Consider the following 14532-nt stretch of genomic DNA (forward strand, 5'->3'; position numbering starts at 1 on the left):
TATGCGCCTTCATTCAGGAAATAATAGACTGAGCAATAATTCATAAATTCCTTTGTAATCCAAACATTAAAAACGTGGAGTATTACAAAAGCGTAGACAGCTTACATAACGTAACACCAGCAGATTAGACTATTAGAAGAGAAAATATCTAATGGCAGCACCAGAGAATAAACAGATACAAATCCTCAGTCGTTGCTTAATATTCTCATGTCATCCTATAGGAGCTGTGTTTTTTTAAGGATCATTTCCTACATCATCATTTTGAACTTCAGAGATTTGTAAATAACAAAAATCGCTAATCCAATCATAAAAGCGCTGCAGATAGAATCAGTGACCTTTCACGAATCCCATGACCTTGAGTAATCCTCTGCATGCTATAGGCTTTATCTACTCAAGCCCCACGTGACTTCTCACACTTGTTGCCAGCCATATTTCATAATATTAGATTCATGACAAAAACATTTATCTGAAGGTATGCTGGAGCAGTTTTCATATCTATACTGGTGGACAGAAGGCAGTGCCTGCTGCTGCCTGATTAGATTTGAAGGGCCACACAGAGTGCACCGGTCTCTGGACCAGTTTCAAGTTTCCCTGTGCAGAAAACAAAAGAGCCTCACGAAGGCAGGGCCTATGTGCCGTTGTGACGTTTTTGCTGTTCCTTACTTCTCCAAACTTAATTCCAGGATTTAAAATAGGGAACCACTCTGAATGCCACATGATTCCCGGATGTGTCACACAGTTACACGGCCAAACTATTTCCTGTGTTACGCTCAGCATGTCACATATACGAGAATGACTGCAAACTGAAACTAAAAACTAACACTTTAAAAGTAAATGTCAGTGGAATTTTAACAGTGTCCGATGATTGATCAGTGGGGTTTGCAGGCTCGGGGGAAGGGGAATTTTCCCAGGATATTAACAGGTGAGGAGAAAGGTCTTTGGGCCATGGAATGGGCGCTTGGGGTATCCATCAATCATGCAGAGGTTACACACCACCCACATTTTGAAGCACATTTATCTCAAGTAACTTACATTTATTAAAGTCTCGTTGTGGTGTTAAGGTTAAATGTAAAGTATATAAAGACTGGGATTCCCTGGGACCGCACAAGTCACTTTTTATCCAAGGGATTCACATTTACTTCCTCATTTATGGATGAAATTAAAACAAAGACACAGCTCAGTTCAGTAAAAATAATTTATTTACAGTGGCATGAATCATAAATTAACAAGCAGCATTGGCAAAAGCAACATTAGAGTCGACAGCTTGCATAAAAATGTGTGAACGTCCGGACTTCTGCATAAGAAAACACTCTTAATGAACTGTATGTACTGGACTGTGTCACAGTTGAGATGTTTAATCACAGTAGAGAGGGTACTTCAAATAGCAATGAGAAAAATATTCTTCAACACATGCATTCTCCTTCTGTTTTGCTCGAATTTACCACTCCGTGGTTATCAGGATGTCAGACAGATTTCATAAGTGGAAAGAAGGAACCCAAGAAAATCAGAACAAGTAACTTCCTTAAAAGACTCTTACAGGGGAAATGAGCGGATTTACTGACATTAGAGAAGAAAGGGGAGGAAAAAATCTGTTAGGGTTGACCCAGAAGCTTTACTCAGGGGTTATTTTACCAGTGACGGAGATTACTATTCCATTAGTTCTTTTAAACATCCCCAAAACTTAAAACCCACAAGAAGCAAGACGTTTCTTGCATGATCACGGTCGAGTAAGTACAATTAAAATACGTGACTTTGGCGCCACCTTGTGGTAGAATCACAAAATACATCCAAAACCAGACCAGTTGACCCTAAAAGCTGTCTCAACCTTTTGAATCAAAATAAGGAGAAAGAAATATAATGGCAATAATTACAAATAAGTTAAAATCACACCAAATATTAAAATATCTTAAATGAACAAAAAACCTTCAATTTAGTTAAATGGGAAAAAAGGATCTTAGATTTCATATATTACCCTCGTATATAAGAATAAGTTTATCCAAAAGGGAAATTCATATGTCTGACATATGTCATCTGCTATATGACTGTTCTATTACAGAGGTTATCGATTCCTGTTCTGATTCCCAGGGTTTAAATTATGCTGGTGTCTCTTATTTACAGGTAAGGTGTCCTTTGGTGTCTGATGCATGGCTATATGTCATCAGGGCCAGTGACCAGTCACTTCCAACATGTGAAGGGTGCATTTTAACAGAAACCACAATCTTTTTCTAAACCTAACTGAAAAAATAACCAAACATAACTAAATCGTTTTTAGTGGCTAAATCCTATCGAGCAGTCTTTAGTGGCTACGTCTAAACCAGTGAATGAAAGCCAAAGTTGAAAGACAAAACAAAAGGACAAAACAAACAGCAGGTGAAAACAGACCCTGACACAAACCCCGGTCTGCAGGCTGACAAACATGCATTTTGTAAAATGGTACATTTTGTGCGTAAAGGTGAAACACAGGTGGTGCTATGTAAAAGCCCCAGGATGGGAACTCTTCACATTGAGCCTCCACCCCAAATATTTCTCAACCACAGAGAACTGAAAAGTGTCAGATCTTATAAAGCAGAAGTTAAAATCTGCCCAATTTCAGACTAAATCGTTCTCACACTTCTGTTTGTGCTGAAACAATTTCAAAACAATGAAAGATTTTTCTTTTTTGGGGGAAGTTAAAGATAAAGTTGCTAAAAAGTAGGCTCGATGTGAACAGATACTCATATGGAAACTTAACACTTCCGACAAATCATTGGAAATAATATCCAGTTCCACAAGTAGGTTTTTGTTTTGTTTTTTTAATATTGGCAAATATTGAACTTTGTCAGCTTTGAAAGACAGAAATGATGCCTTTCTTGAATAGAAACATGGCCCTGCATTAAAATTACTTCAGTATTTCCTGGGCCACAGTAGCTCAATGTGCTTAACTGGGCGTGCTAAAAATGTAAAAAACACTTAATACCCATGAAACACAAAAACAATGTTAGTCAGGTTAAATATCAGTACAGTGCAACCATAAATAACCATTTTGTTCTGAGTGACAAGCCGTGCAGCTCACGTCACAGGAGGAAATCAAACAGCAGTTACTGTAGGTGAGCATTCATCCCTCAATGTGTGACATTCGGATACTCATGGCTTACAGTTCATCGTTGAGGTTAACATTTTGGGGGCAAAAAAGCTATGATGTGGAAACAAAGAGTGAGAAGCGCTACAGGTGAAATTCATTTCAGTGTTACAGTGTGCATTTTCACATCCTCTCAATCATTTTGTCATTGTTAAAGTATCAAATCATAGAGAGCAGACCAAGAAGGAGTCGAGAAACACATGTTGCCAGTTACAGTCAGTTTTGTTCACAATTACAAGCTTACGCGCACGAAACAGCACCTAAATGAACAGCACCTCGCAAAGTGATTGAATGAAACCGAAAAAAAAAGTCCAGTCTACACAAATTTAGATTAAAAACATTATAACTTCTTTGCAAAATGGAAAAAAGTAATTTAGCTCTAGTTCTTCATTTACGTAAGGATTTATCCTTGGCGCAAAACATGTTTGCATTGTTTACCAGTACATACAGTATGGAGACTTAAAGATGACAGCTTTAACCACAGAAACCCAACACAACAAACACAATTAAATTTGTCCTTCAGCACAACCAGAGTTTCAGCTACACACCCGCAGTGCAAGACACATTCTGGCAGGCCACAAGGTCGCGACCTTGAAGGGTCATTTCAGAATGAGCTGCAGTAGCATCGAGATTTTTTCTTTTTTTACTTTTACACTTTTTTTTTTCATTTAGAGGCAAAGCTGCATTAGAGGCAGAAATAAACTCACTGGTTAAATCTCAGTGGGGAAAAGAATTTCTGGCAAGAATGGTCTGAAAAAAGTAATGTGCTCAAAATAACAATAGCGTTATTTTTAATGCTAACACTAACATTTAGCCACGTGACACCATTCTAATTTAGGATGTTATAATGCTAATAGTGGCTAATTGTTTTTTCTACCAAAACCCTTGTTAGTCCAGGAAAAAAATGACAGAAAACTACGATCTTAAAGCTAGAAAAAGAAATTATTATTGCTACTTAAGTGGAAAGCTAAATAGGTTAGCTAGTTTGTCAAAATAGCTTGTGATTTTGTAGCTGGGAAAGCTAAAGGGCTAGCCTGCAAACAGGGCAGAAAAAGTGAATAAACTTTCACTTTAAATGCTTCTTTAGCTTCATCTACTGATGCTCATTTAACCAACAAAATATTTCTGCTCTCGTTTTTTGTTGAACTAAACTCCGAGCTGCTGCTTTACAATACCACTTGGGGCAAATAAAAGGATATTAAAAATCTATGTACACTATCTATACACATTCACTTTCATTCAAAAAGTCATTAAATGGGGAGACAGGTCCCCTGTAACTACAGCAGTTGAAATATATTAATTTTAAATCGACATCAACATGTACCATTTGAGAGATTTTTTTTAAAGATAGATATTCTTGATTGTTTTCTTTTGTTTTTCGTCATAGAAAGAATCTCTAAATCTTCTTTAAAACTATAAATAACCATAAAATATCTTTCATAAACCTTCTCATTGTCATTTTCACTCAGGCTCCAAAACCGAACCATAAAAGATAAAATCCAGAGGCTTCATTTATACCCATCATCCTGCCACTTATGTTTTAGTTTCACACACGCACACACAAGAAACTTACTCCATCATAGTTACCTCAGAGACTCAGAGAAAACTCTGGGAATACACTGATCTGACCAGAGGACATTCAAACAGCAAATACTGTGTGTGTGACTATGTTAACTTGGGCAACTTGGGACCAATAACCTTCACACAAATTTTAATTCAGCAAGTTGCAAATTACCTATTTTTTAAATGGTGTTCTATGTAGCATTTTCATTATAGACAAGCTTCTTCTCTTTTTGGACATGTTTAGTACTTTCCCCCAATTTAAGGAAGTATAATAGAAAGTGAAAATTACAGCGTGAATGTGCATTTTTTAACAAAAGTGTCAAAATGTGCAAGTAATAAGTTTGTTGCTTATTTGTTCTGTCCAACTCCAGTTCAACAAAGCATGCTGAAAAATGCCAGAGGTGGAGAATTTTTCCTCGTTTCTTAATGGAAATTCAAATAATATCTCCTAATGAACCCTGAATGTGCTACCGGTGTCTGATTACATACTATTACTGTTGAAACCCTCACAACATCCGTTTTAATTGTAGAGGAAATCCGGAGATATTTCAGGAAAACTGAATATCATAGGTACTGAAATCAATTTTACGATGTAAAGGTTGTAGAAATACAACCTTTACATCTGTATGTGCTTTTCTTTCCCTCCTTGTAAACACCCACATTTTCTCATTTCTAGATATAACCTCCTTATCCAAACTTCTTTTTAAACTGTAAGAAAAACAAAGCTTGAAAACTTTTTTAAATGCTACACAGAACACCTTTCAGTACTTTTATTAACTGTTTTTTAAAAATTCTGTTTTAAAAGTCCTCTAGAGTGTTTGATTACTGTGAATACAGTGTTTGATTTGACTACAGCATATAGATACATATCACATGTTGATTAGCAGATATCAATCTAAGAATAAGTTACATTGAAAACCTAAAAACCACAAATAGTTGGGGGTTTTCAGGATTATCCTCACGTTGGGCATTTGCTGTCAGGATGGTTCAGATGGCAGTTTCCCTGTAATGTCAGACTTTTGCTTGCATAAAATGTTGAGCAGTGACGAAACCCACTGTGACTGTAGTCCTGAAGTTTGCACATGTCTCAGTTGTCCTCACGCTATAGAGCCTCGGCGTTGCCTGGTGTGACAGAGGGGCAGTGTTCTCATCAAGTCCTTCATACGTCTCTGTGAGCTGAGCTGAATTGGTGTCAGTGTTTTTGCATGGGTTCCCTCACTGCTCGTCTCAACTGCAGCCTGGGGTCAGCAAAAATTCTGTAGAAGACAGAAAATCATCAAGGTAATTTAAATCACAATCACTCTGATAACAAAGAACTGAACTCTGAGTTTTTTGCACTCAGAAGTGGTTTCCAAGTGCCGATTACAAAAGATCAATAAAAGGGTAACAAATGATGTATCAGTTTAATAAACAAGGACGTTCTGGACCATTTGAAGGCTTTCAACATTTTAAGATCTCTACTTATTCTGGGGGAAGAACTTCAAATGCATTTCAATTTAAGTCTTTATGTTATTACAGACTTATATTCCACAGAATCAAAACTAATCATGTAACCAAAAACAAAGCAAAAACAGATTTTTCACCCACACCTTATATCTGTTAAGCCCACAATGATCTCATTATCAGCCATTAAAGCTTCCAGTGCACATTTTAAACACAAATGACTGAATCTGAATCAAAAGACTGAAAGCGGATCAATAACAAGCTAAGGATGGCAAAACCTGAGCCTAGAGTTAAACCATTTTTTTTATAGTGTAGTGATGGGTGCACTTTTAAGCAACAGTGGACAGCATCATCACAGAGCATTTCCACCTGTAGCATACATTTCCCAGCAACCTGCAGCAATTACTGTCATTATCCCCTATGTTTTTTTACGTTCTACAACACAAAGATGTGAAGATGTTTTGAAGAAGTGCATTACTTACAGAACTGGATTCCCCCTCTTGAGTCAGCATGTCAATCCCTGTTATCTGTTCCAGGATAAGGCTGCTTTCATTGCCCTGCAAATTCATAACAAACAACCACAATTACAGCTTCTGCATGTGTGAAAAACAACATAAAAAGAATTAGGTGTGACAATGTAAGCTTGTATGAAGCACCTGTTCTGTATTCATGGAGGCCATGGAGCTCATCTGTCCAGACATTGGGTTCATGCTATTATTGCCCATGGCAAGGTTCATGTTGTTGTTGCCACTGTACATTCCTCCACCGGGTTGTGTGGAGTAGTGAGACTGAGACTGTTGGGGGTAGACGCTGAAAGAAGACAAGCTGAGTCAAACAGGAGAAAAAGAATTCTAAAAAAACCGAAAAATAAACTAAAATGACTGAGACCTACTATGCTTTTCCTTATTCTCTGCCATGTATGCATCTTTAAAATAGCTACTCTTTGCTCTATATGTCAGCAGTTAATGTGGATATCCCTAATTTGGAAACAATAACAATTATAATAATATTTAGGAACAGACAGCTCTGACTTTGAGCACAGAAACCATCTCATCAGCTGTTCAAGCCTTCGGTTTCCTCAGGACAGCCAATCAGAAGTAAGCTGGACTAATGTTACAAAGGCACTAATACAGCTAGTTTTGGACAACAGAAGGCCCAAAATAAGGATTACTACTGTGAATATGCAAATCTACTCTTGTAGTAGCCAATAACAGAAATACTCAGCTGTAAATAAACACAACATTTCAAAAGCATTTGCACATAATACCTGTTGCTGCTGGTGATGTTGGCAGGCTGAGGCCATCCGTTGAGGTCGGCACTAGGCTGGTAGCTGGGAGGTCCTCCCTGGTTCGGACCCTGGTGTTGGGTTTGGGGTGGACCTTGGTTTTGCTGCAACATAGGGCTCTGACCCTGCCCCATTCTGGGGGACAGCAAGGGGCTCTGCGGCGTGGTGGCCCCGCATGGAAAACAGGACACTGGATCCTGGTGTTGCTGCTGCTGCTGCTGCTGCTGGCTCATTCCTGCACGTCAGAGTGTCATAGACAGTTACAATAACACAAGTAAAAACTAAGACTTGGTAGTAATCTGGACTAGTTAGACCCCAACATTATATGAAGATCTTACCAAAACGATAAAGTGAATTTGAGACAAATGAGAATGATCTTGCCTCTGAGACTCAGAGACAATTTTTTCACTAGTATCTTAAAAATCATCAAAATCTTTGATTCACTAAGGAGAGAGCCCTACAACTGAAAGACCAACCAGAAAAGGAAAGAGAAAAAGGCCCAATCTCACCAACAGCTGGATTGTTAATAAATTAAATTCACACAAAAATACTCAGAATGTCATATTGTCCTCACTTCAGGGACTTCAGAAGATCTTTTTTGTTAAATGAAATGCATTTACTTCAGTTCTGACAGCACTGACAGGACTTTTACAAGCCACCCCATCCCACCCCTTGTGATTGGTTTATGACACTTACCATAAAACAATCACAGAAAAAAAAAACTACTTCCATGTTCTTTTAAGTAATAATAAGAAAATAATTTTGCTTCTCTGTTGATTAGCACAGAAAAAACAGACAGCAGAAGGAAAAAACTAATCATGCAGCCTTCACCAACACCCAGTCATTAAAAACAAAAAGACCGCCACCACAAAAAAAAAGTAATAAAAAAACTACTGCACATCTTCCATGAAGCACACACAGACCACTGAGATGCTGCTGCTGTGCTCTCATCATATACCTGCACTGCTGAAGTGGAAGGGACTGTGGTGTGATGGCGGACTCATTAAACCTCTGTATTGCCCTCCCACATTTCCCATCATGCCCTGACTAGCCAGATGATGGCTGGGGGAGTGAGGGGAGGAGAAGGGGCTGGAGGAGCTTGGATGAGGAGGAGAGGGCAGGCCTGTACCGTAGCTGGAGGACGAGTAGGGGAACTGCTGAGGGTTGCCCTGCGGGAGCCGTGGGTTGGTACCACCCATGGGCATTGGCGTAGGAGCGGCGCCGCCGGTGGGCATATTGGGTGGCATGTTGATGCCCTGAGTGCGCATCATCATGGCACGCTGCTGCTGCATGTGCTGCTGCTGTTGTTGCCGTTGGCGTAGGTGGTTGGTGAGGTACTCGCGCTGCCGCTGGGCCATCATCTCAGAGTTGAGGGTTCCCTGCAGGAGGAGATGCACGTTTAGGCAAGGAGCAAAAAGGGGAAAGGATTTGTGCTGATAATATTTTACATGTGTTTACAAGAGAATAAAGTGTTCATGCAGGCAAACTGACCTGGTTTGGTACATTAGACCGTAGAGGTAGATTCATGTTGGAGACTCCACCCATCTGGTTCACCATTGGCTGTCGGTTCTAGAGAGAAGGCAGAGCAGCCCGGAATTTTGAAAAAATATGATTTTTGCAATTTTGCCCTTAATAAATGACTTAAAATACATTCAATGCATATGATTAATTGATGTGCACAAGTACTGAAGCACTGATCTGGATGTTTGTAAGAGTTTTGCAGTTTTGCATTCACCTGCAACCGATGTAGAAAATTAAAAAAAAAGAATTAAAATCACATTTTTTATTCAGATGGGTTTTGAAAAAAAGTTTTCTTCTATAAATAAACTTCACTGTTTCTCTGCTGGCACAATAAATGTAAAGCTGGAAGTGTAAAAGTCGTGCCACACATCTGAACAAACTGCTAATTGCTGCTAATTTTAGTGACGTTTAAGGGACAAACTGTTTTGCCTTGACTCTCCACCAGGTGGCAGCCTGGACCAAAACACCAACTGTGTCTTTGTTGGCGTAGACAAATTTTAAGGCAAAACAAAAACTGAAAATCTAGATAAGCACAACATTTATGTAGTAATACAAACACATTAAAGAAAATGTTTCACATAGAGAAATTAGACAACAAGAGCTTTTCAAAGAGAAATCCTAACGTGTTACCAGCTAATAGTATAAGGTATGTGTATGAATTTGTCTGTGCATATTTTGCCATTTCAGCTGTCAAGTGTCTAAGCAACAGAAAACTGCTGATTAAGCCAGAAAGCTGGAAAACATTTGTGCTTTTCTAGCTGCTGCAGTTCAAACTCAGTGAACCCTGTTGGCCTATCTGCTCAGAGGCATCTTTTGTAATCAGATTTTTTTTTTTCAAAATGGTAATGAGGTTTCATGCTTGAACGAAACATCAATGCCCGGTTTGCCAGGATTCATGACTGAATCATATTAAACAGTTTGTAGTTGCAGAAAGGAAATGGTTTTTATCTGTGATCGTACTCAGGTGACATTAAGGGATGGACATGACTATAAACATATGTAACTGACTGTCTGCAAAGCAACTGATGTCAAACCTGAGAAACAATAATCACTCCAATCACTAATTGTCTTTGCTTATTAAATCCATTTCTCTAAACACCAGTTGCATGCAGCAATAAGAAAACTGGAGGAACTTGTGTTAATCTTTCAATTTAATCTAACCTTAATGCAGAGAAACTAATCATAATTGTCCTTATATCCATTTCTGTCAGGAAAACTGGAGTGTTATTTAATCTGCAGTACTTTATCTTTAGTAGAATGGCTCTGTTCTGGGACCTCACTGCCCTTCGACATGGGTTGGCAAGACTAAGGCAGAAAGAACGGCAGCAATACCCCCCACAGAACAGGGCAAGCACCAGTGAGAACAGGCATAATATCGACTATGTCAGAAATAGCATGAAAAGGATGAAGTTGGGTTGCAATGTGGTTTGCAGAGGCAGAAGAAACTGCATGCAGAATGACGCAGCTTAGAAAGGACACCCTAAGAAGGATGTGCTTTCTAAGAAAGGATCAGCACTGCCAGCTCTACTCTGCACGCCTGCCAAAACTAATGCCATGTTCAGCTTTTTGTTAAGCACTATTAGCTACAAGTAACGCCTACACGACCTGCAACTGCTCTGTCATCAAGCATTGAGCACAACCTACACTGTGATACAGCATAGCAACATCAATGTTATATTATGTACAGTAAAATGTCTGGAAATCTGGAAAAAATAAAAGAGTGAAATTCAAATATTTGGCGCCACCTACCAGCTGAGCCTGGAGTCTGTGCTGCAGCTGAAGCCTCAGGTTATTGGGCTGTGGGGGCATCATAGGATTAGGCCCCCCTGGTCGTATGCCAGCCTGCCTTGGCCCTGCACCTCCAGGCATTCTCATCATTGGGGGATAACATGTGTGCGGCATTCTCTGAGCCCCCATGTGGCTTCCCATAGATTGGCCATGATAGCCACCATCGGGAGGCATGCCACCGTAACTTGGCTGACCTGCATAGTGTTGGCTGTAGAGAGGAGGCTTCATGCCGGCTGCTGGGTCCGAGGAGCCCAGGTACTGGTCCTGGTCTGGCAGATGACCCTGTAGAGTGGTGATAAAGAAAAGTGCTTCACATGTTATTTACCAAAACTCCAAAACAGGTTATATGTTTAGCATAAAGTGGCTTAAAGGAGCTCACCTGTCCTGCCAATGTGGGGATTCCCAGCATTTTGTCAATCTCCTCTAGACCCTCGTAGTCCTTTAGCACCGAACACAACTGGTTCAGTAGAGCGCCTTCATCTGGCTGGCCCTCAGACCCTGTGCCACAACACCCCATGCCATCCTCCTGGGGGACACTGTATGGTGGCCTGGAAGGTAAGTTGGCATTATTATCACACTAGATTTAGTGCTTCATTTTCTGCTTATGATGACTCTTCTCTTATGCCATACCTGCTTGGATTTCCATAATGATCCATCATCATTCGGTCTGGCCAAGGAGCAGTCTGATTAGGTGGAGCCTGCTGCTGAGGGTAAGGAGGCGTTGCCATGTCCATCTCTGCAGGGGAAAAATACACAGAATATCAGAAACAGTGTAGAATTCAAGGAGAAGAGTTACTGTTATTTGCCCATTTTCTCTTACCGTTGCCCATCATCTGCATATTAACCATGGCTCTGGATCCAGATGGAACACTGCCTCTTGCAGGGAGTGCAGCACTCATGTTGGGAACCATGCGACCAGGTCCAACTCCCTGCCCCATTACTGGGCCTGCAGAGCCCCCCATGGGCCTCTGGGGACTCCAACCTTGCTGCATGGAACCACGCATTCCTGATACGGGGAAAAGATTCATTTAAAGGTTATTATATATATTATATATATATATATATATATATATATATATATATATTTGACATACATCACATAAATCTTAGTTGCTATATAGTCAGAAATACACCTCAAAGTTACATCTTGTTCTGCCTCACCTGTGTTAGCCATTGCAGCTTGGTTAGCCATGCCCGCGTGGGGTCCCATCATGCCTTGTTGCTGCTGCTGTTGCATTAAGTGGTAGGGGCTACTGTTCCTGTGCTGAGGAGGGAAAGGCCTGTTGGTGTGAGGGGAGGGGCCCATGCTGCTATCAAGAGACATGCTCCTTATTGGAGGACCACCTTGAACCGGATGGCTGGGTCTGGGACCATTAAAGCCTGCTAGGAGGAAAAACAGTATTTTTTATTCCTCATACAGTACTGTACATATTTAGAGACAATTTGAAGAGTTTCTCAATATTTAGCAAGTTCAAGATGTAGGAATGGTGTAATTCAGTCAAACACAGGCACTGTGTTGCAGACGTACTTGCGGGACCGATGGGAGGGAAGGGTCTATGCTGGTTGGGCGGGCTGCCGCTGTCTTTCATCTGCACAATGTCAGAGATGATGGTCTGTTTGTCGACAGAGGAGGCAGGTGGCACAGAAGAGGAGGAGGACGACGAGGGATCAGCACCCCTGGTCGGTGGCTGACTGGGGAACAGTGGCTGCTGCTCCTGGCCACCACTTTGCAGGTTATCCAACAGGTCCTCCAGCTCATTGGTCTGAGACCAGCCACAGGGAAAAAACAGGATTAATAAATAGATTATTTAATGACATAAAACACACTTTACATCACATGAGAGTAGCACCAGTGTGCCACATTCCTGCATTACATCCAAACATATGTTGTAACATTATTTTCAGTGAAGGGCTCTTGACATTTAGGGAACTGAATAATGAAAAAATGCATGCTTTCATGTGACAACATGCAGAAATAGGGTTCGAAAGTAGATGTAACATCATGTGGTTTCATGTCTTTTTTCCATATGCTGTGGTAATCCTGGCATGCCACTAAAACTGGTTCATAATTCAAACAACGTATGTCTCTATACGGTTGCCTCTGGCCATTTGGTTGATGAATAGAGGAGGAGCTAAAAATAAACTGCTGGTGCTAATGAGGTCATGTGTGATGTACAGTAAGTCCCAATCACAGCTCTGTTTAACACCAAGAGAACACACACACGGATACAGAGTGAAAGGTGAAAACAGAATGGCCACACACCAAAGGAAACACTAATAAAAAAGAAAAAAATGTGTAAGTGAAAAAATATATTTATTAATATTTCAAAAGTTCAGCTGTTCATAACATTGTAATAAGACCCAGCTTTATAACTCTTGCTAGCTGTTAGCATGCTGCTCATATGTAATATAGCACAGAAACTGTACCAGATACACAACTGCTAATAGGTGTGCCTCCATTCTCAGAAAGACTGAACTTCAGTCATTTTCTATTGCCCACTTCCTGTAGCTTACTTTTACTATAAATGCACCTGCCTTGTCAATAAGCAACAATCTGAACTGAATACAGATTTAAAAACTAACCAATAACAGCAGGAAAGAGTGTTACGACACTGAAACCAATTATGTGTTTGGTTTTAGCAATTTTTAACCACTTGAAGGAAACCACATACATAATATTAATGTGGGCAAATGATGTTGATGCTAAAAATTGTGGGTGTCTGCTATTAGCCTAAACTTTAAGCAGTCGGTGTTACAGTAGGTCTGCCATGAGCTCAAGCCTTAATTTCCATTGGTCAACAGACCCAGCTCCTGACTCACTAGCTGTACTTCATTGGACAAGTTTCGGTAGCTGCTAATCACCACACATCAGGAACACCCCACCGTACGAGCTGTTTTGGAGATGCTCTAGTCTTACAAGTCTAATATGAAAAATCTACTGAAGTTATAGTTTATTTTAGCATACATCTAATTAACCTGGATCCACTAGGTATAAGGAAACAGGAGGTGAACTGTGAGGAGGATTTCTCTGCAGTCTCTTAAATCTTTACACTTGATAAATTCAAAAACCAACTGCTCACTTTCTTCCTGGTACATCACACCCCTGAACAGGTGTCAATATAATAACCAAACTCCATATCAATATCACATGTCAGCGGTTTTATGGTTGATCAGTTTACATATCCCTGATAAGTCATAAATTGTGTCTATAAAAGGAGGATGTGCTTCCCCAGTGTCAGTTAAACCTGGAGTCATTCTAATAGCCAGAAGAGGACAAGTCCTGTTTACAAAAAGAAACATTTTCTTAATGAGGTCAGCCATTCTGGTGTCAACAGCTATTTCTAAATACTTAGTGTAGCAAGTTAACTTAGTCAGTTATTATCAAATGCATGGCAAAATACACAATACGCAGTGTAAGATTTAGGGCGTGGCTATTTTGTGATTGCTAAGGTGTACAGTATTCTCAATTTTTTTTCTTTTAGGTCCATCTGCTCATAACATGTAGTTTAAAAACAGATTACAATAACAATGAGGCTAATCTCGAGGCTTAAAAATTTGTGGGTGACATCACTGTGTCCATCTTTTCAATACAGTCTAAGTGATGAACCACAGAATTGTTAAAGGATGTTTAAACAAACTGTCAAGTTCAGTTCAGGTCTAGTGACACATGCTCACCAGAGATGGATAGACTTTGACCACTGTTTCAAGTTCCACTGACAAATGTTCATTCACTGAGACAAAGTTTTCATATGTAATTTTTCTTCTGATGATGCCCATTTGGTTCCTGGGATGAACATTTAAAAATGTTCACAAG

The 14532-nt window shown here is 40.0% G+C and overlaps 1 protein-coding gene across 5 annotated transcripts in view; it reads right to left on the reverse strand.

The window, feature by feature from the left end:
* Positions 1 to 1181: 1181 nt before the first annotated feature.
* The window catches only part of LOC116331650 (nuclear receptor coactivator 2-like), a 54711-nt gene continuing 41360 nt past the window's right edge, over positions 1182 to 14532 (reverse strand). For 2 of the 5 annotated variants that reach the window (XM_031754406.2, XM_039602082.1), the window contains 12 exons: positions 12247 to 12481; positions 11880 to 12101; positions 11539 to 11724; positions 11349 to 11454; positions 11098 to 11266; positions 10680 to 11000; positions 8901 to 8978; positions 8368 to 8788; positions 7392 to 7644; positions 6781 to 6934; positions 6607 to 6681; positions 1182 to 5937 (listed from right to left, as the gene is read on the reverse strand). In XM_031754406.2, coding sequence (XP_031610266.2) covers positions 5926 to 5937; positions 6607 to 6681; positions 6781 to 6934; positions 7392 to 7644; positions 8368 to 8788; positions 8901 to 8978; positions 10680 to 11000; positions 11098 to 11266; positions 11349 to 11454; positions 11539 to 11724; positions 11880 to 12101; positions 12247 to 12481 — 2232 coding nt within the window. In that variant the 3' untranslated portion in view covers positions 1182 to 5925. Of the gene's footprint in view, positions 5938 to 6606; positions 6682 to 6780; positions 6935 to 7391; positions 7645 to 7698; positions 8789 to 8900; positions 8979 to 10679; positions 11001 to 11097; positions 11267 to 11348; positions 11455 to 11538; positions 11725 to 11879; positions 12102 to 12246; positions 12482 to 14532 lie in introns of those variants that run through there. The other 3 variants (XM_031754407.2, XM_031754408.2, XM_039602083.1) reach the window with 3 other exon arrangements.

Source organism: Oreochromis aureus, linkage group 18 (assembly GCF_013358895.1).
Source record: "Oreochromis aureus strain Israel breed Guangdong linkage group 18, ZZ_aureus, whole genome shotgun sequence".
NCBI classification, from domain to species: domain Eukaryota; kingdom Metazoa; phylum Chordata; class Actinopteri; order Cichliformes; family Cichlidae; genus Oreochromis; species Oreochromis aureus.